At 46.9% G+C, this 25,118-nt stretch overlaps 1 protein-coding gene across 1 annotated transcript; it reads right to left on the reverse strand.

Annotated features, from left to right (window-relative positions):
* Window positions 1-1,811: 1,811 nt before the first annotated feature.
* tgfa (transforming growth factor alpha) lies at window positions 1,812-24,126 on the reverse strand. The gene is made up of 6 exons (XM_033013871.1): window positions 23,982-24,126; window positions 15,478-15,522; window positions 7,002-7,119; window positions 4,405-4,554; window positions 2,811-2,914; window positions 1,812-2,205 (listed from the first exon to the last, which is right to left on the reverse strand). The coding sequence occupies exons 1-6, from the start codon at window positions 24,019-24,021 to the stop codon at window positions 2,198-2,200; spliced, it is 465 nt and encodes a 154-aa protein (XP_032869762.1). The 5' UTR covers window positions 24,022-24,126; the 3' UTR covers window positions 1,812-2,197.
* Between the last annotated feature and the right edge of the window lie 992 nt (window positions 24,127-25,118).

Here is a 25,118-nt window from a genome sequence, read left to right on the forward strand (position 1 = left end):
AGCTGGACTGGAAGAGTCATATGGAGGCGGTGTACAGAAAGGGACAAAGTCGACTGTGTTTCTTAAGGAGGCTAAGGTCATTCAACACCTGCCAACCCCTGCAGTGCATGTGTCTACCATTCAGTGGTGGCCAGTGCTCTGTTTTTTGCTGTGGCCTGTTGGGGAGATGGCGCCCGCATAGCGGACAAAAACAGACTGGACAAGCTGATCAGGAAGGCCGGCTCAGTGGTCGGGGCTGAGCAACTAACGGTCCAGCAGGTGGCAGAGGCCAGAACTCTGAACAAACGGTTCAATAATGACCAACCCCACTCACCCACTCCACGCCCTGAAGGTGATCAAGAGCAGCACCTTCAGTCAGAGACTGATTGCACCAATGTGCAAAACTGAGAGATATAGGAGGTCTTGTATACCAGCTGCTATAAGGTTTTACAATGCACAAAAATAACTTTGCACTTTTTTAGTATTCATTCATTGTATTTTAACTTATTAAGTATGGAAGCTATCTGAGGAAATGTGTGGTGTTATGTCTGTCTTGAAGCTGTTGTGGCACTGTAATTTCCTGTAAAGGATTATTAAAGGATCTATCTATCATCATCATTGCTTGGAGGTTTGGACTGGACTGAAGACAAATCAGTCCAGCTCATAGAAAATAGGTGCAGGAGTAGAGGCCATTCGGCCCTACGAGCCTGCACCGCCATTCAATATGATCTGGCTGATCATCCAAAATCAGTACCCCATTCCTACTTTCTCCCTATTTCCCTTGATTCCTTTAGCCCGAGGAGCTAAATCTAACTCTCTCTTGAATACATCCAATGAATTGGCCTCCACTGCTGTCTGCGGCAGCCACAACTGTGCCTCAGTGACCACTTGCTCTCCTCGTGCGAGGAGTTCAAGTCCTACAGTCAGAGATGAGGAAAAACCTTTTCACCCAGAGAGGGGTGAATCTGTGGAATTCTCTGCCTCAGAAGGCAGTGGAGGCTGGTTCTCCGGATGCTTTCAAGAGAGAGCTAGACAGGGCTCTTAAAGATAGCAGAGTCAAGGGATATGGCGAGAAGGCAGGAACGGGGTACTGATTGTGGATGATCAGCCATGATCACAGTGAATGGCAGTGCTGGCTCGAAGGGCCGAATGGCCTACTCCTGCACCTATTGTCTATTGTCTAATATCACCGCTTGTATTCCAAGTAAAGTCAGTAAATAAGATGACGTAGGTTTTAAATTAAATTGGCAATTAATCAGAAGAGTTGTGATCTGGAATCTACGGTCTGGAAGTGGTTTATGAGAAAATTCAATAATAACTCCCAACGAACAATAAAGGAAACGACACTCCTGATTTTTGGGCACACGGTACAGAGTGGGGGGGGGGTCGGGAGGGAGGAGGGGGTCTCCCTGTCGGTCTGCTCCTGGGCCTGGCCAAGATGGGTCCAGGCAGCGGGCAGTTACGGGGTTACGTCCGCGCCCGCGTGTCCCTGGAGAGGGAACACACACGCGGTGTCCACGGGGACGCTGGGGGCCGTCCGCGAACGCTGGTCGCCACCGGAGGCCGATTGCATTATAGACAAAGACGGCGGGATTTTAATTTGAATGTTTGTCTTGTTTGTAAGCTGCTGATAGAGGCAGCTTTTAATATGAATGCTATACTACATTGTATGTTGATTTTGTTTTTGGAATAAAGTATTTGTAAAATAATAAATAAATGAAACTCGATAGGGAATGGGAATTATTGGAGAGGCCCTGCAAAGACCTAGCACCGTCTCAATGGGCTGAATGGCCTCACGGTGAACATTTAAGTGACACCATACAGCAGACACACATATTTAAAAAAATGTTTATTTTCATGTTTAAAATACTTAAATAGTTTTGAATACAATTTGAACTTTTTACTCCAGTTCTTAAATAATCAAATCAACCCACAGTTACTTATTATGGTTGAAATCTGCAAATTTTGAAGAGATGACATTCTTCACTGTGGTATCTCCAGTGATTCTATAAATTAAGTGATGGGACGAACAAACAGAATAGTGGAACTTCCATATCGTACAAAAGGTCTTCTTCCCGCTCAGCACACGTGGTCCCTGTACCTGAGGTGGGATGGTCCCGTGTGGCAGGAACAAGAAGGCTGCGACGTTACTGTGCGATGGCAGTGGAGAGATGGGGAGGTCAGCAGTGGCCAGCATTGGACCGGGCACCACCATTTCTCACACCCCTGGACGAAACAGAGACACAAAACAGGCCATTAGAACACAGACGGGGAACACAGCCCTGATAGACATTAAACAGTTCGACTTAAGATAGACACAAAAATCTGGAGTAGCTCAGCGGGACAGGCAGCATCTCTGGAGAGAAGGAATGGGTGACGTTTTCGGGTCGAGACCATTCTTCAGTCCTCATGCCTTCAGTCTAAGTGGGGGGGGGGGGGGGGGAGGTTCTCCCTGTCGGTTTGCTCCTGGGCCTGGCCAAGATGGCCATTCGCAGGTACAGGCAGCAGGCAGTCGAGGATTCTGCTTGGGTCTGCGTCCCTGCCCGCGTGTCCCTGGAGGGGGAGCATGCGGTCTCCACGGGACTCTGGAGTGCATCGACCAATATTTTCATCAGATAACAGTTAGATTGTCGTTTGTAAGCTGCCGATGGCAGTCTTGATTTTGTTCTCACTCTGTATTTGTGTTTCATTGAATTACAGCTCGTTGTTTTACAAACAAAAATGTGAGTTTGAACGTGTGAGATTCTCATCTGAGAAGTGAATTCAACGGATTGAGCCCCATCCGTTAGCGATTGTTTGGAAAGGTGTGATATCATAGTCCAAGGTCTTGCCTGTGTCTCCAAGGTTGCTGGGTGTCCCACTCTTCAGTAGGCTGGTCTCAGGCTTGGCCAACATCCCCCGACACAGCTCGCACTTCTTCCGTTTCCGACAGGAGCTGGCAGAGAGCAAACAGAGAGGTCAGTGAGCATCTGTGTGCTTACCGCTAGGATTTCAAGAGAGAGTTAGATTTAGCTCTTAGAATTAAGAATTAGAATCTAGATTTAGAATTTAAGGATAAGGGGGAAGTCTTTTAGGACCGAGATGAGGAAAACATTTTTTACACAGAGAGTGGTGAATCTGTGGAATTCTCTGCCACAGAAAGTAGTTGAGGCCAGTTCATTGGCTATATTTAAGAGGGAGTTAGATGTGGCCCTTGTGGCAAAAGGGATCAGGGGGTATGGAGAGAAGGCAGGTACAGGATACTGAGTTGGATGATCAGCCATGATCATATTGAATGGCAGTGCAGGCTCGAAGGGCCGAATGGCCTACTCCTGCACCTATTTTCTATGTTTCTATGTTTCTAGCTCTTAGGGCTAAAGGAATCAAGGGATATGGGGAGAAAGCAGGAACGGGGTACTGATTTTGGATGATCAGCCATGATCATATTGAATGGCGGTGCTGGCTCGAAGGGCCGAATGGCCTACTCCTGCACCTATTTCCTATGTTTTTATAAATATAATAAGATCACATACAAATTGAAAGACCAAACATTGATCAAGAGTAGAGTCATCGAGTTACACAGCATGGAAATAGACCACTCAGTCCAACTCATCATACTTGCCAAGATGTCCGATCAAATGCTCTCCACATTTGTCTTCACTTTGCACATATGCCTCTGAACGATTCCTATCCATGCACCTGTCCAAACGTATTTTAAATATTGTCACAGTACCATGTCACAACTACCTCCTCCAGCAGCTCGTTCCATATTCCCCTCACCATCTGTGTGAAAAAGTTGCCCCTCAGGTTCCTATTAAATCTTTCCCCTCTCACCTGAGGGGTAGCTTTTTCAGACAAAGGGTGGTGGGTGTATGGAACGAGCTGCCGGGGGAGGTAGTTGAGGCTGGGTACTATTGTAACATTTAGATAGGTATATGGATAGGGTAGGTTTAGAGGTATTTGGGCCAAATGCAGACAGATGGGACTAGTATAGTTGGGACATGATGTGTGCAAGATGGGCCGAAGGGCCTGTTTTTACGCTGTGAAACTATGACATTAAAGGTTTGGCATGTGTAGAGGTTGTTGCTGAGGGGGAATGGAGTGAGAAGGAGGATGTAAAATGGGGAGAGAGCAGAAAGAAAAATACAATGAATGCAAGGAATGAGAAAAAACAGCCTTTTCACCCCTTTCACAGTCTGCCCACATCTAATGCTGATTCATATTTCACAGAATCCATTGGATTTTTTCCAAAAGTTAAACGTCTTCAGATACCCGAGACTGTTGAAAGTTCCATTAAACCCATCGAACCATTGGCTCTGGAGAATTGCAAATTCATTCATTCTCGAAACAGTAGCCAACCACCCTGTGTTCAGATTGCATCAGGGCGCCTCAGGCAACGAGGTTGTCCCCACCCACCGACAGGCCAGGACATGAGCTGCAACTTACTGTAGTAAGACACAAGCTACGATCAGGAGGACGGAGGCAACGACAGATACCACGACTAGCGTCGTGATGGCTTGTTGCTTCTGCCTGATGGCCACCACTGCTAGGATGTCCGCGTACGCACACCGAGTTCCGATGAAGCCAGGGTGACAACTGCAAATACAGAGGAGTTGTGAGCCACAGAAACAGGCAGGAGAACATTTGACCATCTGAGACAGATGTGTCCAAATAAATTCCCTCCAGCCCCTCAATCCGAATGCTATCCCATCTAAGCTTCATGCAAACTCTTCCTGGTTTTAACACTCTTCCTAAAAGGGTCCTCACTCACTTGAATGCACGTATCTCTTCAGCTTTTGCCATGAAGAAAGGTGTGGGCGTTGTAATAGTGGGGATTCAATGAGTGGTGCCTGGTGGGACCACGTGCCTGGGTTCTTCATGCCACGGGAGGCAGCCAACTGATCCGAGTTGGCCAAATGATCAGAATTACCCAAGTGATCGGAGTTTAGTCTGATCACTAGTCTGAAGAAGGGTCTCGACCCGAAACGTCACACATTCCTTCTCTCCAGAGATGCTGCCTGTCCCGCTGAGTTACTCCAGCATTTTGTGTCTATCTTCGGTTTAAACCAGCATCTGCAGTTCCTTCTTACACGATCTGAATTTAAGTTTATGTTTCCAATTCTTACAGTTAAAAAGTAACCGTTCCACACCAGGACACAAGGATTAATCCCATAAATGTTTTCTTGGTTCTTGGTTCTTCTTGGTTTCTTGGTCCTCCAAAATATTCCAACTGGAATTTAAACTGGAGGTGGTGAAGGGAGGGCTTAAGCCAGAAAGGGTTATTGGGAAGAAAGAGCTACTTTCTGCACATGGTCAAGAAACTGGAAAAATGTCACTTTCCTTAAAAAGGGACTTGCAAATGTCGGCACATCAGAGGACTGGGAATTCCCATTGCAAACAGTGGGGCATTAGGGTGGCCACTGAGGCGCAGCGGTAGAGTTGCTGCCTTACAGCACCGGAGACTCAGGTTCGATACTGACCACGGGTGCTGCCGGTACAGAGTTTGTACGCTCTCCCCGTGACCTGCGTGGGTTTTCTCTGAGATCTTCGGTCTCCAAAGACGTACAGGTATAATGGATGGGATTTTATATAGCGCCTTTCTAATACTCAAGGCGCTTTACATCGCATTATTCATTCACTCCTCAGTCACACTCGGTGGTGGTAAGCTACTTCTGTAGCCACAGCTGCCCTGGGGCAGACTGACGGAAGCGTGGCTGCCAATCTGCGCCTACGGCCCCTCCGACCACCACCAATCATTCACACACATTCACACACAGGCAAAGGTGGGTGAAGTGTCTTGCCCAAGGACACAACGACAGTATGCACTCCAAGCGGGATTCGAACCGGCTACCTTCCGGTTGCCAGCCGAACACTTAGCCCATTGTGCCATCTGTCGTCCCGATGTATGTTGGTTAATTGGCTTGGTGTATGTGTAAAATTGTCCCTAGTCCGTGTAGGATAGTTAGGCCGAAGGGCCTGTTTCCGCGCTATATCTTTAAAACAAAAAACTCAAACCTGTAGATGCAATGTGCCTATAGGAATGGGATGACTACAAAGAGTTGTGGTTTTAAAGTGGCACTTTAAACCCTATAAGGAGCACACCTGGAGTGCTCTGTGCAACCAGGTTCTCAGTCCCCAAGTAAGGAAGACCCCAGTCTCGGAAGTGCTCCAGTTTAGATTCCCTGAACTGAACCTATGGATGAAGGGTTGTCCTATGAAGAGAGACCAAGAGTGGCTGATACTCAACACCATTTAGAGGAATGGCACAACATGCTGGAGTAACCCAGCTAGATAGGGGGGCATTTAGAGTATTGTGTTCAGTTCTGGGCACCATGGTCTAGGAAAGATGCTGCCAAGCTGGCAAGGGTACAGAGAAGATTTACAAGGATGTTGCCAGGACCAGAAGGTCTGAGATATAGGGAGAGATTGAGTAGGGAGGGACCCTGGAGCGCAGGAGGATGAGGGGTGATCTTCTAGAGGTGTATAACATCAGACAGCATCTCTGGAGAAAAGGAAATAGGTGACATTTCACACCAACAAGTAACGTCTGTGGTATTCTCTGCCTCAGAGGGCGGTGGAGGCAGGTTCTCTGGATGCTTTCAAGAGAGAGCTAGATAGGGCTCTTAAAAATAGCGGAGTCAAGGGATATGGGGAGAAGGCAGGAACGGGATACTGATTGGGGATGATCAGCCATGATCACATTGAATGGCGGTGCTGGCTCGAAGGGCCAAATGGCCTATTCCTGCACCTATTGTCTATTGTCTCTTGTCATCTATTCCTTTTCTCCGGAGATGCTGTCTGACCCGTTGAGTATTTCCAGCTTTTGTGTCTACCTTGGGTCAATAGATTGTTGGGACACAATAGGAATCAGGGATAAGGGAATAAGGAGGCAGCATGGATGAGCTAGATAGACCATCAATGGTAAAAGGTCTGAGAGTCTTTCCATTCTTAAGACTCCACGTTGCATTATCATTCAGACAGTGACCCAGGGCTTGACGTTAAAGATGGGTCGATGGAATTGGCGGCTGAGCAAAGGGACCTACATGCAAGCAGGAGTCGACTCCAGGACAAAGAAGCGGCATGTCCCATGAATGCAGAAGTGAAGATGGGCGTCGGGACAGTCGGCAAAGTGCGATCGTACTGCAGCAGCAACAGGGGGACCTGGAGACAGACAGAAAGAGAGGTCAACAACATGAGTTTGTTGTCCCACACATTACCCCGGCCACTCTGGGTCAGTCAGCCTTCAGTCCAACTTTACACACAAATAATTCTTTAACACCGTGTCAAGGAAAACGTCACCATTTCAGATGCCATCCTTTCAGTGTAGGAAAGAACTGCAGATGCTGGTTTAAATCGAAGGTAGACAAGATAGACAATAGGTGCAGGAGTAGGCCATTCGGTCCTTCGAGCCAGCACCACCAATCAATGTGATCATGGCTGATCATCCCCAATCAGTACCCCGTTCCTGCCTTCTCCCCATATCCCCTGACTCCGCTATTTTTAAGAGCCCTATCTAGCTCTCTCTTGAAAGCATCCAGAGAACCCGCCTCCACTGCCCTCTGAGGCAGAGAATTCCACAGGCTGGAGTAATGCTGGAGTAACTTAGCGGATCGGGCAGCATCTCTGGAGAGAAGGAGTGGGTGACATTTCGGGCCAAGATTCACTCCTTTTCTCCAGAGATGCTGCCTGTCCCGCTGAGTTACTCCAGCACTTACTGTTTGTGGATGATCAGCCATGATCAGAGTGAATGGCGTTGCTGGCCTGAAGGGCCAAAAGGCTTATTCCTGCACCTATTGTCTATTATTTGGCGTCTATCTGCCAACCTTTCACACACAGGTTAGACTAGGTTGTTCTGGTTTCTGGACACAAATAGCTGGAGTAACCCCAGCGGGTCAGACAGCATCTCTGGAGAAAAAGGATAGATGGCATTTTGGGTCAGTCGGGTCCCTTCTTCAGACTGAGAGTCAGGGGAACAAAGAGATATGGAAAAGTATAATACATTCTATATGCCTTTTCATATCTCTCGTTTTCCTCTCCGCTACTCTCGGTTGGAAGGGTCTCAACACGAAACATCACCAATTCCTTTTCCACAGAGATGCTCCCCCCACCCGCTGAGTTACTGCAGCTTTTTGTGCCTATCTTCACTGTAAACCAGCATCTGCAGTTCCTTCCTTCACTGTTGTGCTTTCCCCCACATCGCCACACCTTGTTCACCTGTCCCAGATGCAGTAAATACAGGTCAGGGTGAAACACGATAATGCTGACTGCGAGATCATCTGGCTCTCAGAACACACACCTGTTGAACTTGGAAGAGACTATTGTGTACACAGTAGTTTCACTTTATTTCATGGAGATAAATGGGACAGGGTGCCATACAACACCTGCTGCGGAAAGTGACTACTCCAAAGCCTTTGATGTGCCGGGAGTTGGCTTCTAACCAAGAGGTGGAGCCAATCCGTCCAAATGCCATTGCTTTCAAGTCTTACTGGGTTTCCACTCCCTGTGCCAGGATTTCATTCAACAGATTAGCCTCAATGCAGCGAGGATATCACAAACAGCCAGGAAGATGATTTTCATTTCTAAGCAGGACCTAACCAAGGCAACATCTGTCATTGATCAGAGGGGGACCGGTGACACAGACAGGTGCACAAGTGATTTCCTTTGAACTACCTTTGTACGGTGGCATTTAGATGATGCATTTTGCAATCTCGGAGGGTTTCCCATTATCGTTTTAAGTTTAGGAACTTCAGCAGCCAACTTGCAGGCAAGCCAGATCCCAGGCCCCAACAACATGGTGACAAGACATGGTTCAAAGAGAAATCTCGTTCCCAGAACGCTGGCTTTTCTTACAAGGGAGCCCATGGGATCACTTGTTCACCTGAGAAGAGCAGCTGGTGACGCCACTACAATATCGTAGAGTTGTCGCACGCAGGTGGCACTTCGGACAACGTGGCATGCCGAAAGGTTAACACCTTCAGAACAGAACCAATGGGAATGTTGTGCTTGCGATAGAAAGTGGGGGGGGGGGGAGAGAGGGTGGTTTCATCAACTGGGACAAAACTTTGGGAAGTTTGTATGCGGTCTGATCAAAGATTGATCAGTGACTTGTTTAAAATTGAGCAGAATTCCTAAACTCTGGATTTGGTGGATAGCTGGAGTACCTTCTGCCCGTGACCTGCATGTGTATTCCCCAAGTGCTCGAGTTTCCTGTCATGCTCCAAAGACGTACAGGTTTGTAGGTTAATTGGCTTGGTAAAATTGTAAGTTGTCCCTAGTGTGTGTGGGACAGTGGAAAACCCACACAGTCACGGGGAGAACATACAAGTTCTGTATGCATGTGATGAATGCCCTGCCTTTACAATTCATACAAAGATCGCTGGCAGGTGTCTCCCTGGTTTCTCCTACACCTGACATGAGTGCAGAAGTGTTAGTCATTCCCCCTCTGGGTTTGCCTTTTATACTTGTAAATCTCTTTTACACCTTCTCAGTGTCTTCCATCAGTTTCCACACATTGGGACCAGGCTGTGCTCAGTACACAGAGCTGCTCACAGTACAACAGGTCTCCAGGTAGGTAATTAAACAGCAGCATACCTGCTTCAGAGGATAGATAGATCTTTCTACCACTTCACACTCATCCCTTGGTGAAGTTAGTGCCGAGGAGAGGGATGTTTCATCGGCTAATTAATAACCCAACAAGCCCTGACATGAAATTTGCTTCCTGGCCAGAACTATTTTTAAATCCAGTCCTTTATGTTTGACTCCACAATCCAGTTGATCTGGGATTAGTTTCGGGGAGGAAGAGGAGGTTTGGGATGATTCACCAACATCGACAAGATGAGTTATTTTGACCGGGTATCAACCTGAACGAGGGGACTAGTCACCGCAGAGGATGGTCAGTTTTCTTCCCGCCAGGTGAAGGGGTCTGAAACCAGAGGGCATAGCTTAAGCTGAGAGGGGCAAGGTTTCAAAGGACCTGGGGGCAGATTTTTACTTTTGTGGGTTGTGGGCGGCATGTAAGTGGAACGAGCTGCCAGGGGGTGGCAAGGAGGTGGGTACAATAACAACATTTAAAAGACATTCGGAAACGTTGCTGAATAGGACAGGTTTAGAGGGACGCGGGCCAAATGTGGGCAAATGGGTGGCTCAGGGAGGCCTTGGTTGGCACGGACAAATTGGGCCAAACCTTTTTTTCCTTCCATCGCAGTTGTAACATAACTGAGGAAAGACATTCTTGCCATAGAGGGAGTACAGAGACTGATTCCTGGGATGTCAGGACTTTCATATGAAGAAAGACTGGATAGACTCGGCTTGTACTCGCTGGAATTTAGAAGATTGAGGGGGGATCTTATAGAAACTTACAACATTCTTAAGGGGTTGGACAGGCTAGATGCAGGAAGATTGTTCCCGATGTTGGGGAAGTCCAGAACAAGGGGTCACAGTTTAAGGATAAGGGGGAAGTCTTTTAGGACCGAGATGAGAAGGTCATTTTTTACACAGAGAGTGGTGAATCTGCGGAATTCTCTGCCACAGAAGGTAGTTGAGGCCAGTTCATTGGCTATATTTAAGAGGGAGTTAGATGTGGCCCTTGTGGCTAAAGGGATCAGGGGGCATGGAGAGAAGGCAGGTACAGGATACTGAGTTGGATGATCAGCCATGATCATATTGAATGGCGGTGCAGGCTCGAAGGGCCGAATGGCCTACTCCTGCACCTATTTTCTATGTTTCTGTTTCTATAACATCCCAAATTCTATACTCAATACATTGACTGACGAGCCAGTGTTTTGAAAGACTTCTTGAATGCCCTCTCTAGCTGTGATGCCATTTTCAAGGAACTATGTACCTGCTCTTCAAGAGATGGCCACCATTCTTCAACGGCTGTGGATCCATAATCCTTTACCAAGATGTTTGGTTTAGTCTAGTTTATTGTCACGTGTGTCGAGGTACAGTGAAAAGCTTTTTGTTGCGTGCTAACCAGTCAGCGGAAAGACAATACATGATTACAATCGAGATACCCGTAGAGTACAGACACAGGATAAAGGGACTAATGTTTAATGCAAGATAAAGTCCATTCAAGGATAGTCTAAGGGTCTCCGGTGAGGTAGATAGTAGCTCAGGATTGCTCTGTGTGTGTGGCATTTTTTAATATTTCTTGTCTAACAGTAGAGAGAAAAAAAAACTGAATCAAATACTGATCATTTTCCAGCCACACCCAATACCAGGAAACCCAGAATCTTTCTATGTCCATGGCTGAAGTTACACTCATCTCCAGACTGCTGGTAACACAGAGGACTTGACGTCAGGAATGAAAGGTCACGTGTTGGTCAGGTTCAGTCTGAGTTTCATCAGAGTCCATGCACACATCATGCACAGTGGGTCTGCCTATCCTTAGCAAGAACCCCGAAAATCTCAAAAAATCAAAGATTAATTCTACAACTTTATCTCCTGGATATACAGCTCCTGACGGGTCGACCACAGTTTGTTAAGCTGGGGGACTGTGTTTCTGGGACAGTGTTGGAGCCCCACAGGGAACGGTTTTGGACCCATTCCTCTTCACCCTCTATACTGCAGACTTCAATTATAAGTCCGACACATACCACATACAGAAATATTCAGATGACACAGCAATTGTGGCATGTGTCAGGAACAGACACAAGGAGGAATACAGGGACTTGACCAGTGCTTTCTGTGTCTGGAGTAAAGAGAACTGTCTCATCCTGGATACAACCAAGACCGAAGAGATGGTTGTTATCGTTGGCAGGTCCAAGCTCCCCCTTCAGCCGGCCAACACTGCAAGGGTGGACATTGAGGTGGTGCAGACATATAAATATCTGGGAGTGCACCTGGATAACAAACTGGACTGGTCTGTCAACACCGATGCCCTCTACAAAAAAGGACAGAGCAGTCTCTTTTCCCTCAGAAGGCTCAGTTCCTTCAATGTGCACAATGAAATGCTGTACATGTTCTACTATACTGTGGTTGCAAGTGTCATCTTCTACGCTGTTATATACTGGGGTAACAACATCAGTGCAAAAAACAGCAAGAAGTTGGTCAAGCTGGTGAAACGGGCTAGCTCAGGGCTGGGGGGGGGGGGGGGGGGGAGAGAGTGGACTCTGTGGGGGATGTGCTTGAGGAGCAAGGTGCAGGTCATTCTAGACAACTCCGGGCACCCCCTCCATGAAATTCTGGAGGGTCGAAAGAGCACATGGAACAACAACCGGCTCCTCTCCCTGCACTGTAGGACGGAGCGGTTCAGGAGTTCCTTCACCCCTGCAGCCATTAGATTATATAATACTGACCACTGGGCTGTATGGGGATGCTTTGCATTTTTAATCGTTAATTATAGGGTCTTTTTAAGTGTTTATTGCTTTCAGGTATTGTCCATATTGTTTTTAATGTATTTTTTGTCTGCTTTCGTTCTGAACGTGTGGGTTTGTTGGTTGTTGGATCTTGGACATCTGAATTTCCCTGAAGGGTTCAATAATGTATTTATTATCTATTAATATTATTATTCTGGTCACTGTCACATTGACTGTTTGTGGGAGACCTCTGTGGTTGCTGTGGGCAGATTTCACAAGTATTTGAATGACACAAGTGTTTAGGCATGTCCTGAAAGGCATTGCAGAAATGCAAGTGAGCTTGACGGACTGTATGCAGTGAGAAAATTGCTCAGCCTGAAAGTGTAGTCATTGTCAATTAGAGCAACAAATGTTATGGGGCTTTGCCTTGGAAGAGTTGCACTGGTCACAGCACGAGTTGAGATGATGCAGGTCCTAAAACTCAAGTGGCGCAATGGTAGATCTTACAGCGCCGGAGTCCAGGGTTCGATCCCGACTACGGGTGCTATCTGCATGGAGTTTGTACGTTCTCCCCGTGACCACGTGGGTTTTCTCCGAGACCTTCGGTTTCCTCCCACACTCCAAAGATGTACAGGTTTGTTTGTAGGTTGTTTAAGAAGGAACTGTGCAGATGCTGGAAAATCGAAGGTACACAAAAACGCTGGAGAAACTCAGCGGGTGCAGCAGCATCTATGGAGGTTTGTAGGTTAACTGGCTAGGCATAAAGGTAAATTATCCCTAGTGTGCGTAGGATGTGCGGGGATCGCTGGTCGGCGCAGACTCGGTGGGCCGGAGGGCCTGTGTATGAGGTGTATCTTTAAATTAAACTAAACACCCACCGCTGCATGCCCATGGGCATCTAAACTGTTTTGAAACAACGTTTAAATCCTAGAGTCAACTTCCCAGAAAGTGATGTCCCAATAATCAACGTCCTGTGTGAAGCAATTTCCTATTGCATTCTCAACTAGCAGATTGCAGCAGGCAATTGGCAAGGTCTTGTCACAGAGTGATGCATAGCTTCCTGTTGCCCACACACTCAAATATCTATCCATCCTCGCCCGCTCCAGGAAGTAGCACAGGTTAGTTCCATGCTGATTTGGGAAGGAAGTATTGATTTCACTCAATACTCAATAATGAAATCTCATGTTTCCCTTGGGGTGGAAGATTGCAACCTTCACGTGGTCCGCTCTGTTTCGACTAATGCAATCAACTCGACGTGCACAAACGGAAGATCAAATAGAACAAGTTGCCCAACAACTTTAGGCTGTGCACGCCACACGGAAGAAGAAGAAGATGTTTCCCTTTCCCCTGTCTAGCCTGAAGAAGGGTCTCAACCCGAAACGTCACCATTCCTTCTCTCCAGAGATGCTGCCTGTCCCGCTGAGTTACTCCAGTATTTCGCGTCTCTCTTTGATTTTACTCACCTGTCCCAGCCAAAACACCAGTGTCCCTTCTCTCAGTCACTGACACATGGTTATGTGTGGGTCCTGCAGCTTAGTTTAGTTTAGTTTACTGTCACATGTACCGAGGTACAGTGAAAAGGTTTTGTAACGTACGAACCAGTCGTATCATGTATCTATACACTGTAATTGGATCGATTGTAATAATTTAGTTTAGTTTAGAGATACAGCAGGGAAACAGGCCCTTCGGCCCACCGGGTCCGCGCCGACCAGCGATCCCCGCATATTAACACTATCCTACACACACTAGCGACAATTTTTAGATTTTTACATTTACCAAGCCCATTTACCTACATATCTGTCTGTCTTTGGAGTATATTTTCATGTATTGTCTTTCTGCTGGCTGATCATGGCTGATCTATCTCTCCCACCTAACCCCATTCTCCTGCCTTCTCCCCATAACCCCTGACACCCGTGCTAATCAACAATCTATCGGCCTCTGCCTTGAAAATACTCATTGACGGCCTGCATAGCATTCTGTGGCAAGATATTCTACAGATTCACCACCCTCTGACTAAAGACATTCTTCCTCAAATCCTTCCTTTAATTCTGAGGCAAGGACATCTATCCTAAACTCTCCCACTAGTAGAAATCAGGCTGAAGAAGGGTCTCAACCCGAAACGTCACCTATTCCTTCACTCCATAGATGCTGCCTCACCCGCTGAGTTTCTCCAGCATTTTTGTCTACCTTCGTTTTTTCCAGCATCTGCAGTTCTTTCTTAACCATCCACTAGTGGAAACATCCACCCACCATCCACTCTATCCAAGCTTTTCACTATTCGGTATGTTTCATTGAGGTCCCCCCCCCCCCTCATTCTTCTAAACTGCGCTGACAGGTATTTTCAACTTGAACAAAGAGTGTAGTCTGACTCTTTCTATCTTCCCGACCCTTTCATCATTTCAAACAATTCTATCGGATAGGATTTCCACGAAAGTGCCTTCGAGACGGTCAAACTGCAGGATACATGTGTTGCCCTGGGAGATGAGTCACTGAAGTGCATTCAGGAATTTTGTGAAAGAAAATCGCAGGGGCACAGATCGGCGGTACCTGTGTGCATTTCAATAGCATCGTGTTTCAAATGGGCTCGCTGCTGAGAAGGGCACAATCCTTTGATGTGAATCTTTCCCCGTAAAGCAGAACGCTTTGCAAGCAAGGAACGGAACATTTTAAAATACATTTTGGACAGGTGCATGGGTAGGAAAGGTTTCGAGGGATATGGGTCAAATGCGGGCAAATGGGCTTGGCTTGGATGGCAATCTTGGTCACCATGGGCTAGTTGGGCCGAAGGGCCTTGTTTCAATGCTTACTCTATGACACAGAGAAGATTCACTCGATTCTGGGACAAATGTGGAAAGCCCAACTGATATACGCTTATCTTTGTTATGAATGATTCGGTGAGCTTGGGAGGGTTGCATCACACCAAGACAGCCAGATCTTAAAAGAAGCACACAGAGCTGGTGGAACTGCCTCTCAAGCGCTCCCTATAAAGCCACCTTCCAGAAGGTAATAAATGCTAGTGGAATCTGCATTATAATGCAAACGGACCCTTGGCAAGGGAGAGTGAACGGATCTAAGCCAGTCCGCTAAGCTGCAGGTCGGGCACAAGGAGATGAATTCTTCCACCACCAACACAGCAATATTGAGAAGTTCAACCTTTGCAAAGTTCCCCCTGGAAGATTAAAGCCAAACGTATAACATTTAATTGCGTAACCCACGGACTCACCGGCCATCGTTGCATTTTCCAGAGCGTTGCAGACAAATAATAGACCTGTGAACAAAAAGAGAATCTTGGAATAAGTTGCTGGGCTGCGGAAAGGAATGGCAGTATTTTCACATCTCCAAGTGCCGAAGTCAGACACAAAATGCTGGAGTAACTCAGCGGGGCAGGCAGCATCTCTGGAGAGAAGGACCAGGAGACATTTCAGGTCGAGACCCTTCTTCAGACTGAGAGTCAGGGGAGAGGGAGTCTAGAGATATGGATGGGTAAGGTGTGGAAAGGAAAGATCAAAGCAGATGATGATAAGGAAATGTAGATTGGTTCATTGTTAGCTACGGGGAAGTGACAACGAGGCATACATGTGTAATATTTAATCAGGAGGACAGGAGGACTAGTCGGAGAACTAGGGTGGGGAAGGGTTCTTAAATTCATAAGTTGTAGAAGCAGAATCAGGTCATTTGGCCCATCAAGTCTACACCGCCATTCAATCACGGCTGATCTATCTTTCCCTCTCAACCCTATTCTCCTGCTTTCTCCCCACAACCCCTGACACCCTTACTGATCAACGTGACAATTTTGTAAAGTGTTAATAAGAGGACAGTTACACAAGAGGGATTGCAATCCTAACACTGGATAAACTGGGAGTTTCTGTATCCGGGCACTAAGGCCTATCCTTTCGCATTCTCCGGGATTCTCTGAGACATCTTTATTGGAGATTAGGGAAGATTAGCAAGGAGATTAAGCTAGCAATTACTTAACCAAAATTAAACCCCTTGTTTACATAAGAATAGCTGTGTAATGAAGAGTGTCCATGGGCCTGTGAGTGGCGAACCAGCAAAGCAGGGGAGAGGATCGACGGGGATGCAATGCCAGTTTCTCCTAGTCTCTCATTGTCATTCTGGCACTCGGGTGGGCAGGCAAGAGAAGGCAACAAGTGATGCATCTTTAGAAATCTGGAGGGGACAAAGTGGACCTCATGTTGCCCAAGAACCCCCTGTTTCTTCCCAGCTGTTATCAGGCAACTGAATCATCCTACCACAACCAGAGAGCAGAACTGAACTCCTATCTACCTCATTGGTGACCCTCAGACTATCTTTGATCGGACTTTACTGGCTTTACCTTGCACTAAACGTTATTTCCCTAATCGTGTATCTGTACACTGTTAATGGATCGATTGTAATTCTGTATTGCCTTTCCGCTGACGGGTTAGCAAGCAACTGTACATTCACATGTGGCATTAAACTGAGCCGTGGTTTCACAGCTTAGGTTGGCCTGGTCTAGGCTCAAGACTAAGGATAAAGACTAAGAAGGGGTAGAGATTGGTATTGGGTAGTTGGGTAGGAGCGATCTTTAGCTTAGGTGAAAGCCTGGAGATGAGGGAACAATCTGTCTCGTTTAGTTCAGTTTAGAGAGAGATACAGCGTGGAAACAGGCCCTTCAACCCACTGGGTCTGCACTGATCAACAATCCACGCACATTAACACCACCCCACACACACACTAGGGACAATTTTTACATTTACACCAAGCCAATTTACCTACAAACCTGTACGTCTTTGGAGTGTGGGAGGAAACCGAAGATCTCGGGGAAAACCCACGCGGGTCACGGGGAGAACGTACAAACTCCGTACAGACAGCACCCGTGGTAGGGATCGAACCCGGGTCTCCGGCTCTGCAAGGCAACAACTCTACCACTGTGCCACCGTGCCAATGAATAAAATTCCCTCCACCTGCTGGGACCTCCTCATTCTCAGCATCCTGACGTGGGACTGGGAGTGGTGTAGCAATACCACAAAGGAATGGGATACACAGCCCAACTCAAAGCCCATCAGCCAAGGGCCCCTTAAGGAGGGAACCAATACCACAGCACCTCCTGTTCCACAAAGTGTTTGAGCAGCACAAAGACTGCCTGAAATATTGACAATTCCTTTCCCTTCCCCCCCACCCCTCCCACAGATGCTGTTCCACCCACTTGCCCTTTTCAAAAGAATTTATCAACATCTCAACAAGGAAATGTCTGAAAACAAACACAAACGCTGGAATAACTCAGCGGGCCAGTCAGAATCTGTGCAGGACATGGATGAGTGATGTTTCAGGTTGGGACCCTTCTTCAGACTGAAGAACAGTCACCTATCCATTATCTCTAAGTAAGTAAGTAAGTTTATTGGCCAAGCATTCACATACAAGGAATTTGCCTAGGTGCTCCGCCCACAAGTAACAACATGACATACAGTGACATTAACGGTTACAGTTACTAAAGGGCCTGTCCAACTTGGGTGACCTGATCTGTGAGTTTAGAAGAGAGGCTGCAGTGTATCAAACACAGATTAAAGCAGCTCAACACACTAAGAAGGGTCTTGACCTGAAACGTCACCCATTCCTTCTCTCCGGAGACGCTGCCTGTCCCGCTGAGTTACTCCAGCTTTTTGTGTCTATCTTCAGTTTAAACCAGCATCTGCAGTTCCTGCCTACACACCCAGTTCCCCAGGCAGACTGCTCTAGATTCTAGTATCTACAGCTTCCTGTCACCAATGTCAGAACTATTGATCTGTCTGGGCCCCGGCATCAATATTTACCCTTGTAATCAATATTTACACACCAAATTATCAGTGTAGGAAAGAACTGCTCTCTCACCATCCCTGTTCTCCTACCAGTCTTACTGTTACCGACTACATTTTATCCCTGTACCACCCACTCCCCTGACATCAGTTTACAGAAGGGTCTCGACCCGAAACGTCACTCATTCCTTCTCTCCATTCCTGTCCCGCTGAGTTACTCCAGCATTTTGTGGCCACCAGCAAATTATCAGGTCGTGTCCGTTACTCTGATGAGAATTATTAATGTCAGCTCCTGACGGGAACATACACCCGAGGGTTAATGTGGAGGCCACGTTGACAGTGAGTGCAAAGGGGAGGTGGTAGTGGAGACGGATCTAACTCGCTGTGACAGGAATACAGTCTCAATCCATTACACTGATCATGCTTCACTATACAAGTCATCTCTCAGATTAAAGCAGATGAAGGCACAATTCACAAGAGGCTGCCCTGCTGACATGGGGTCAAAAGTGTCATCCTGAATCACATCCTAACGCTGCCTTCAACCATATATTCCACTTTAATGCGGCTCTGCCTCTGGTGTAAGCGGCTGAAGTGAAAGGCATACGAGGCTGCAACTGCAGCTCTCAGCCCATTCCCCTCGCTCTCTCTGCCGGCTGCAAAAGTTATTGAGAGTCATACAGTGTGGAAACAGGCCCTTCGGCCCAAATTGCCCGGAACGGCCAACATGTCCCACCTACACTAGATCCACCTACCTCTCCTGTTCACACCGCAGCCTTCCAAATCTCTAGACTCCCTCTCAGACACAAAAATGCTGGAGTAACTCAGCGGGACAGGCAGCATCTCTGGAGGGAAGGGATGGGAGACATTTCGGTTCGAGACCCTTCTTCAGACTGTTTTAATGTTCTTTCATTATCGCTCGGACAAAATCCTGGAATTCCTTCCTCTGCACAGAGGAAGGAACGAATGAATTACATTTAGAATTATTCCAACCTCTCGACAATCTGCCTAACATGCTTTAAAACTAACTCAGGGCCTAGGAGAACTCAGAGGTCACCTGTAGCCATGATTTTGGACCTGTTCCATCAACATTCACTCCAACACACATCCAATAACTCCTTGGTATATGTACACCACAACACAGACTTTGCTGGTCAGAATGAGGCCCAAGGAAAATTGTAGAAACACCACCTCATATTTCGCTTGGGCAGCTTACAACCCAGCAGTATGAATATTGATTTCTCTAACTTCAAGTAACCCTTGCTCTCCCTCTCTCTCCTTCTTTCGTGTGGTGTGCACAGCCTAAAGTTGTTGGACAACTTGTTCTATTTGATCTTCTGTGTGTGCACGTCGAGTTGATTGCATTAGTCGAAACAGGGCGGACCACGTGAAGGTTGCAAGCTTCCACCCCCCCTCTCTCTCCGAGCCTCCCCCATCCTAGTTTTCCGACTAGTTTCACTGTCCTTCTGCATACGCCTCCTTGTCACCTTCCCCTCAGCTAACAATGAACCGTTCTACACTTCCTTGAACATCTTCTGCTTTGATCTCTCCTTTTCACACCGCATCCCTTCCATATCTCTAGACTCCCTCTCTCCCCTGACTCTCAGTCTGAAGAAGGGTCTCGACCCGAAACGTCTCCCATCCCTTCTCTCCGGAGATGCTGGCTGTCCTGCTGAGTTACTCCAGCATTTTTGTGTCTAGCTTATATCCAGGTGTTGTTTGCTTCAGACTATTTCAGCCAAACTCACAGGAATACAATGATGTGGGCCAACACTCCCAGTGCCAAGAGGGTGCGCCGCTAAGATAGACAAATCAGACTTTAAATCAAGGCCCTTGATGTGTTTAAGAAGGAACTGCAGATGCTGGAAAATCGAAGGTAGACAAAAATGCTGGAGAAACTCAGCGGGTGAGGCAGCATCTATGGAGCGAAGGAAATAGGCAACGTTTCGTCCCGAAACGTTGCCTATTTCCTTCGCTCCATAGATGCTGCCTCACCTGCTGAGTTTCTCCAGCATTTTTGTCCACCCTTAATGTGTTTGTTAACCATATAACCATATAACAATTACAGCACGGAAACAGGCCATCTCGGCCCTACAAGTCCGTGCCGAACAATTTTTTTCCCTTAGTCCCACCTGCCTGCACTCATACCATAACCCTCCATTCCCTTCTCATCCATATGCCTATCCAATTTATTCTTAAATGATACCAACGAACCTGCCGCCACCACTTCCACTGGAAGCTCATTCCACACCACTACCACTCTCTGAGTAAAGAAGTTCCCCCTCATGTTACCCCTAAACTTCTGTCCCTTAATTCTGAAGTCATGTCCTCTTGTTTGAATCTTCCCTATTCTCAAAGGGAAAAGCTTGATCACATCAACTCTGTCTATCCCTCTCATCATTTTAAAGACCTCTATCAAGTCCCCCCTTAACCTTCTGCGCTCCAGAGAATAAAGACCTAACTTATTCAACCTATCTCTGTAACTTAGTTGTTGAAACCCAGGCAACATTCTAGTAAATCTCCTCTGTACTCTCTCTATTTTGTTGACATCCTTCCTATAATTGGGCGACCAAAATTGTACACCATACTCCAGATTTGGTCTCGCCAATGCCTTGTGCAATTTTAACATTACATCCCAGCTTCTATACTCAATGCTCTGATTTATAAAGGCTAGCATACCAAAAGCTTTCTTTACCATATTCTGAGGCCTTTTGTCAATGAAATGTTGCCAATCGATTTTTTATTGACGAAAAAACACCAAATTTGTACCGGGAATGCAGTTTGTCAGTCTGCTGTGCCCTATTAGGCCGTGGCCACACACTCATCTCCCTGCTACCTTCACGTAGAAGGTACAGGAGCCTGAAGACTGCAACAACCAGGTTCAGGAATAGCTACTTCCCCACAGCCATCAGGCTATTAAACCTGGCTCGGACAAAACTCTGATTATTGGTGGCCCATTATCTGCTATTTGCACTTTATCAGTTTATTTGTTTATGTGTGTATATATTTATATTATGGTATATTGTTTGTTTGTGTTACAGTTTTATTGTGGTTGTGTGTTCTTTATTATTGTATCGCTGCAGACAACCCAAATTTCCACCAGCCTGGCTGTGTGGCAATAAATTATATCTAATCTAATCTTTTGTTTTTGTTTTTGTCTTTACCTTGTTTGGGATGTGTTTACCTTGTGTGGGACTAAAGATGGAAATTAGCTACTGGCTACAATCTTGCATATTACATGCAAATGTTTATTAATATGCACTGTCCCTAATAAAATCAATTCAATTCAATATGGACACACTGATCTGTTTTGTAGTAAATGCCTACTATGTTCTGTGTGCTGAAGTAAAGCAAGAATTTCATTGTCCTATCAAGGACACATGACAATAAACTCACTTGAACTCGAACTTCTGGCATTACTACAGCACCTACGCACTTAAACTCTGAGGGAGAATGAGATCATGAAAGATACCAAGGAAATACAAGATTTTCTGCTTTGCTCGGCGACTTTCAATAGGATCCATCCGCTTCGGACAAGATCACTCGAGGAAGAATGGGCGCAGAGAACAAATTGATATCTCAGTCACCAAGTTTTTAATTTCCCCATTTGACCTTTGATGCTGTCCCTACAGATGGCGACGACAGATGGCACAATGGGCTAAGTGTCCGGCTGGCAACCGGAAGGTAGCCGGTTCGAATCCCGCTTGGAGTGCATACTGTCGTTGTGTCCTTGGGCAAGACACTTCACCCACCTTTGCCTGTGTGTGAATGTGTGTGAGTGATTGGTGGTGGTCGGAGGGGCCGTAGGCGCAGATTGGCAGCCACGCTTCCGTCAGTCTGCCCCAGGGCAGCTGTGGCTACAGAAGTAGCATACCACCACCGAGTGTGACTGAGGAGTGAATGAATAATGCGATGTAAAGCGCCTTGAGTATTAGAAAGGCGCTATATAAATCCCATCCATTATTATTATTATTACAGCTCTTTTCCATCACAATTCTTTCACCGCAGAGTTTTTAAACCCACTTTCAATGGCTCTTAGAAACATGGAAAATAGGTGCAGGAGGAGGCAATTCGGCCCTTCGAGCCAGCTTCCAGGGTTAGTGTGTACGAAGGAAGTGCAGATGCTGGTTTAAACCGAAGATAGATACAAAAAGCTGGACCTGCTGAGTTACTCCAGCTTTGTGTGTCTGTCTTCCAGGGTTAACGCTTTTTAAGTTTAAATATTGGTCGGTGTGGGCAAATTGTGGCTGTTTCCACACTGTATGACTCTGTGACTCCATGACTCTAACTCTGTCTTAGATCAATGTTGTATTCAGAAGTCTCCTAAGTGCATAGCAATGGCCATTCTAATGCTTCATATTAAAACTGCCGCCAGACTTCTCAACAGCACGAAATTTGGAATATTGGCATAATAACAGGAATCTGAGGGGTAACTTTTTCCACACATAGGGTGGTGGGTGTATGGAACCAGCTGCCAGAGGAGGCAGTTGAGGCAGGGACTATCCCAGCGTTTAAGAAACAGTTAGACAGGTACGTGGATAGGACAGGTTTGGAGGGATATGGACTAAATGCAGGCAGGTGGGACAAGTGTAGCTGGGACATGTTGATCAGTGTGGGCAAGTTGGGCCGAAGGGCCTGTTTCCACACTGTATCACTCTATGACTGCGACAAGGCAATAATTGGTGGATGTAACACCATAAGGCAAACACTTTGGGGAAAGGACAGTGAGTGCCACAGATCTCAATGTTAACTATCCCTCCCCTCTCTCGCTGGGATGTGGACTGACAGAGGGATCCGCTGGACAGACGTGGTCAACTTTCTCAAGAAGGGTCTCCACCCGAAACGTCACCATTCCTTCTCCCTGAGATGCTGCCTGTTCCCGCTGAGTTACTCCAGCATTATGTGTCTGACTTTATCTCTTGTTCCACACAACCACCCAACCCCACAAAACCCAGGAGCTCCACCCGCCCAGAAAAACCTGCCTTGTGTTTTGTATAGGAAGGCTGGTTTTCACTGAAGATAGACACACAAAAATGCTGCAGTAACTGAAGAAGGGTCTCCACCCGAAACGTCACCCATTCCTTCTCCCCAGAGATGCTGCCTGTCCCGCTGAGTTACTCCACCATTTTTGTGTCTTGGTTTCTTGGTCCTCCAAAATATTCCAAATGGAATTTAAACTGGAGGTGGTGGAGGGATGACTTAAGCCAGAAAGGGTTTTTGGGAAGAAAGAGCTACTTTAAATGTAGTTGTATCTGGTTGGGTAACTATGGTAGGGTGAAGACTATTCCATGCTTTAATTGTGCGGGGGAAGAACGAATTGCTGTACACATCTGTGTCTTGGTAGCTGGAATCTCAAATTGGATCGAATGCCCTCGTCTGCTCCTAATTGGTTTGGGTTTGGTGTAGGTCTTGTAATCTATGTCGAGCTGACCATTTAACATTTTGTGAAAACAGGTCAAACGGTGAGCTTCACGTCTGTCTTGGAGAGGGTTCCACCCCGACCAGTGAATTCAGTGGCTACCTTTATGTTGGTTTTTGTCGCGCTGAGTTTGTCTGGCCGGAGTCTTTCCGAAACGAGAGGGTGACTGAGATTGGCGCTGCAGGCCGGTCGGTGCGAATCTCCACCCATTCCTTCTCTCCAGAGATGCTGCCTGCTTGTTCCCGCTGAGTTACTCCAGCATTTTGTGCGTCTATCTCCGGCCAGCGAGAGAGACGAGGAACCCCCCGCCCGGCATCTGCGGACTTTGGGAAGGGAACGCAGACAGGTCCAGACCCACCCCTTGTAGCCCCATCCAAACGCAGCAGGTCCAAAAGGCTTCAAGCTCTCAAACGTAACCCGCAGAAAATAAAACATCCATGTAATTCTTAGACGGGAGGGAAGGTGTGGGGATGTGGAGAGGGGGAGCGAGAGGGAGAGGGAGAGGGAGAGGGGGAGAGAAGGTGATTGAAATCTTACCTGAAAATATGAGGATTACTTCGCCACTAGAACTCAGCATGGTCGTCAGTCACTGGGCTTGTGTTGGTAGGCTGAGCTGTCGTCAGGCAGAGGCAGACACCAGGGTGTGTGTGTGTATTGTGACCTTCCAGGCGTAAAGGGAGGATCTACCCACAGACTCTTAAAGCCGTATTGCCCTTGTGGTTGCAATAATATCAACAGCTCTGTATGTGTGTCATTAAAGCGCAGGGATTTTCCAGATTTCTGAAATATGTTGAACAACGGATTGTCATGGATGTAGTGGGAAGGAACTGCAGATGCTGGTTTAAACCAAAGATAGACTACAAAACGCTGGAGTAAATCAGCGGGCCAGGCAGCATCTCTGGAGAGAAGGGGATGGGAACGAGACCCTTCTTCAGACTGGTGTCATCTTTGACCGCGGGACACTGTTCATTGAATCATAGAATGATACAGCGTAGAAACAAACAGGCCGTTCGGCCCACGTCCACTCCAACCATCGATCACCCGTTCACACTAGTTCTCGTTGGCAGGCGACTGAATGATCCAACGAGAGAGCAGTCCTGGACTACTATCTACCTCATTGGAGACAATAAATAAAACATCCATCTAATTCTCCAAGGGTGCAGCAGCATCTATGGAGCGAAGGAAATTTCCATCGCTCCATAGATGCTACTGCACCCGCTGAGTTTCTCCAGCACTTTTGTCCACCTTCGATTTTCCAGCATCTGCAGTTCCTTCTTAAATATCTAATTCTCCTTCCCATTCACACACTGGCCTTTCTGTCCTAGGTCTCCTCCATTGTCAGAGTGAGGCCAAACGCAAATTGGGAGGAACAGCATCTCATATTTCGCCTGGGCAGCTTACAGCCCAGTGGTATGAATATTGATTTCTCTAACTTCAGGTAGCCCCTGGCATTCCCTCTCTCTCCATCCCTCCCCCACCCAAGTCGCACCAGCTTCTCGTTTTCACCCAACAAATAACCTATTTCCTTCATCATCGTTACTTTTTTACATATCGTTCATTCATTGTTCTTTATCTCTCTACATCATTGTCTGTATCTCTCGTTTCCCTTATCCCTAACCAGTCTGAAGAAGGGTCTCGATCAGAAACGTCACCCATTCCTTCTCTCCAGAGATG

This window comes from Amblyraja radiata, chromosome 39 (assembly GCF_010909765.2).
Source record: "Amblyraja radiata isolate CabotCenter1 chromosome 39, sAmbRad1.1.pri, whole genome shotgun sequence".
In the NCBI taxonomy this organism is placed as follows: domain Eukaryota; kingdom Metazoa; phylum Chordata; class Chondrichthyes; order Rajiformes; family Rajidae; genus Amblyraja; species Amblyraja radiata.

Coding starts and splice junctions, on each gene's coding strand:
- tgfa (XM_033013871.1), bottom strand. CDS start 24,021: ATGCTGAGTTCTAGTGGCGAAGTAATCCTCATATTTTCAG. Junction 7,120..15,477: donor GGAAAATGCAACGATGGCCG/GTGAGTCCGTGG, acceptor GTCTGTCTCCAG/GTCCCCCTGTTGCTGCTGCA. Junction 4,555..7,001: donor GAGTCGACTCCTGCTTGCAT/GTAGGTCCCTTT, acceptor CTGTATTTGCAG/TTGTCACCCTGGCTTCATCG.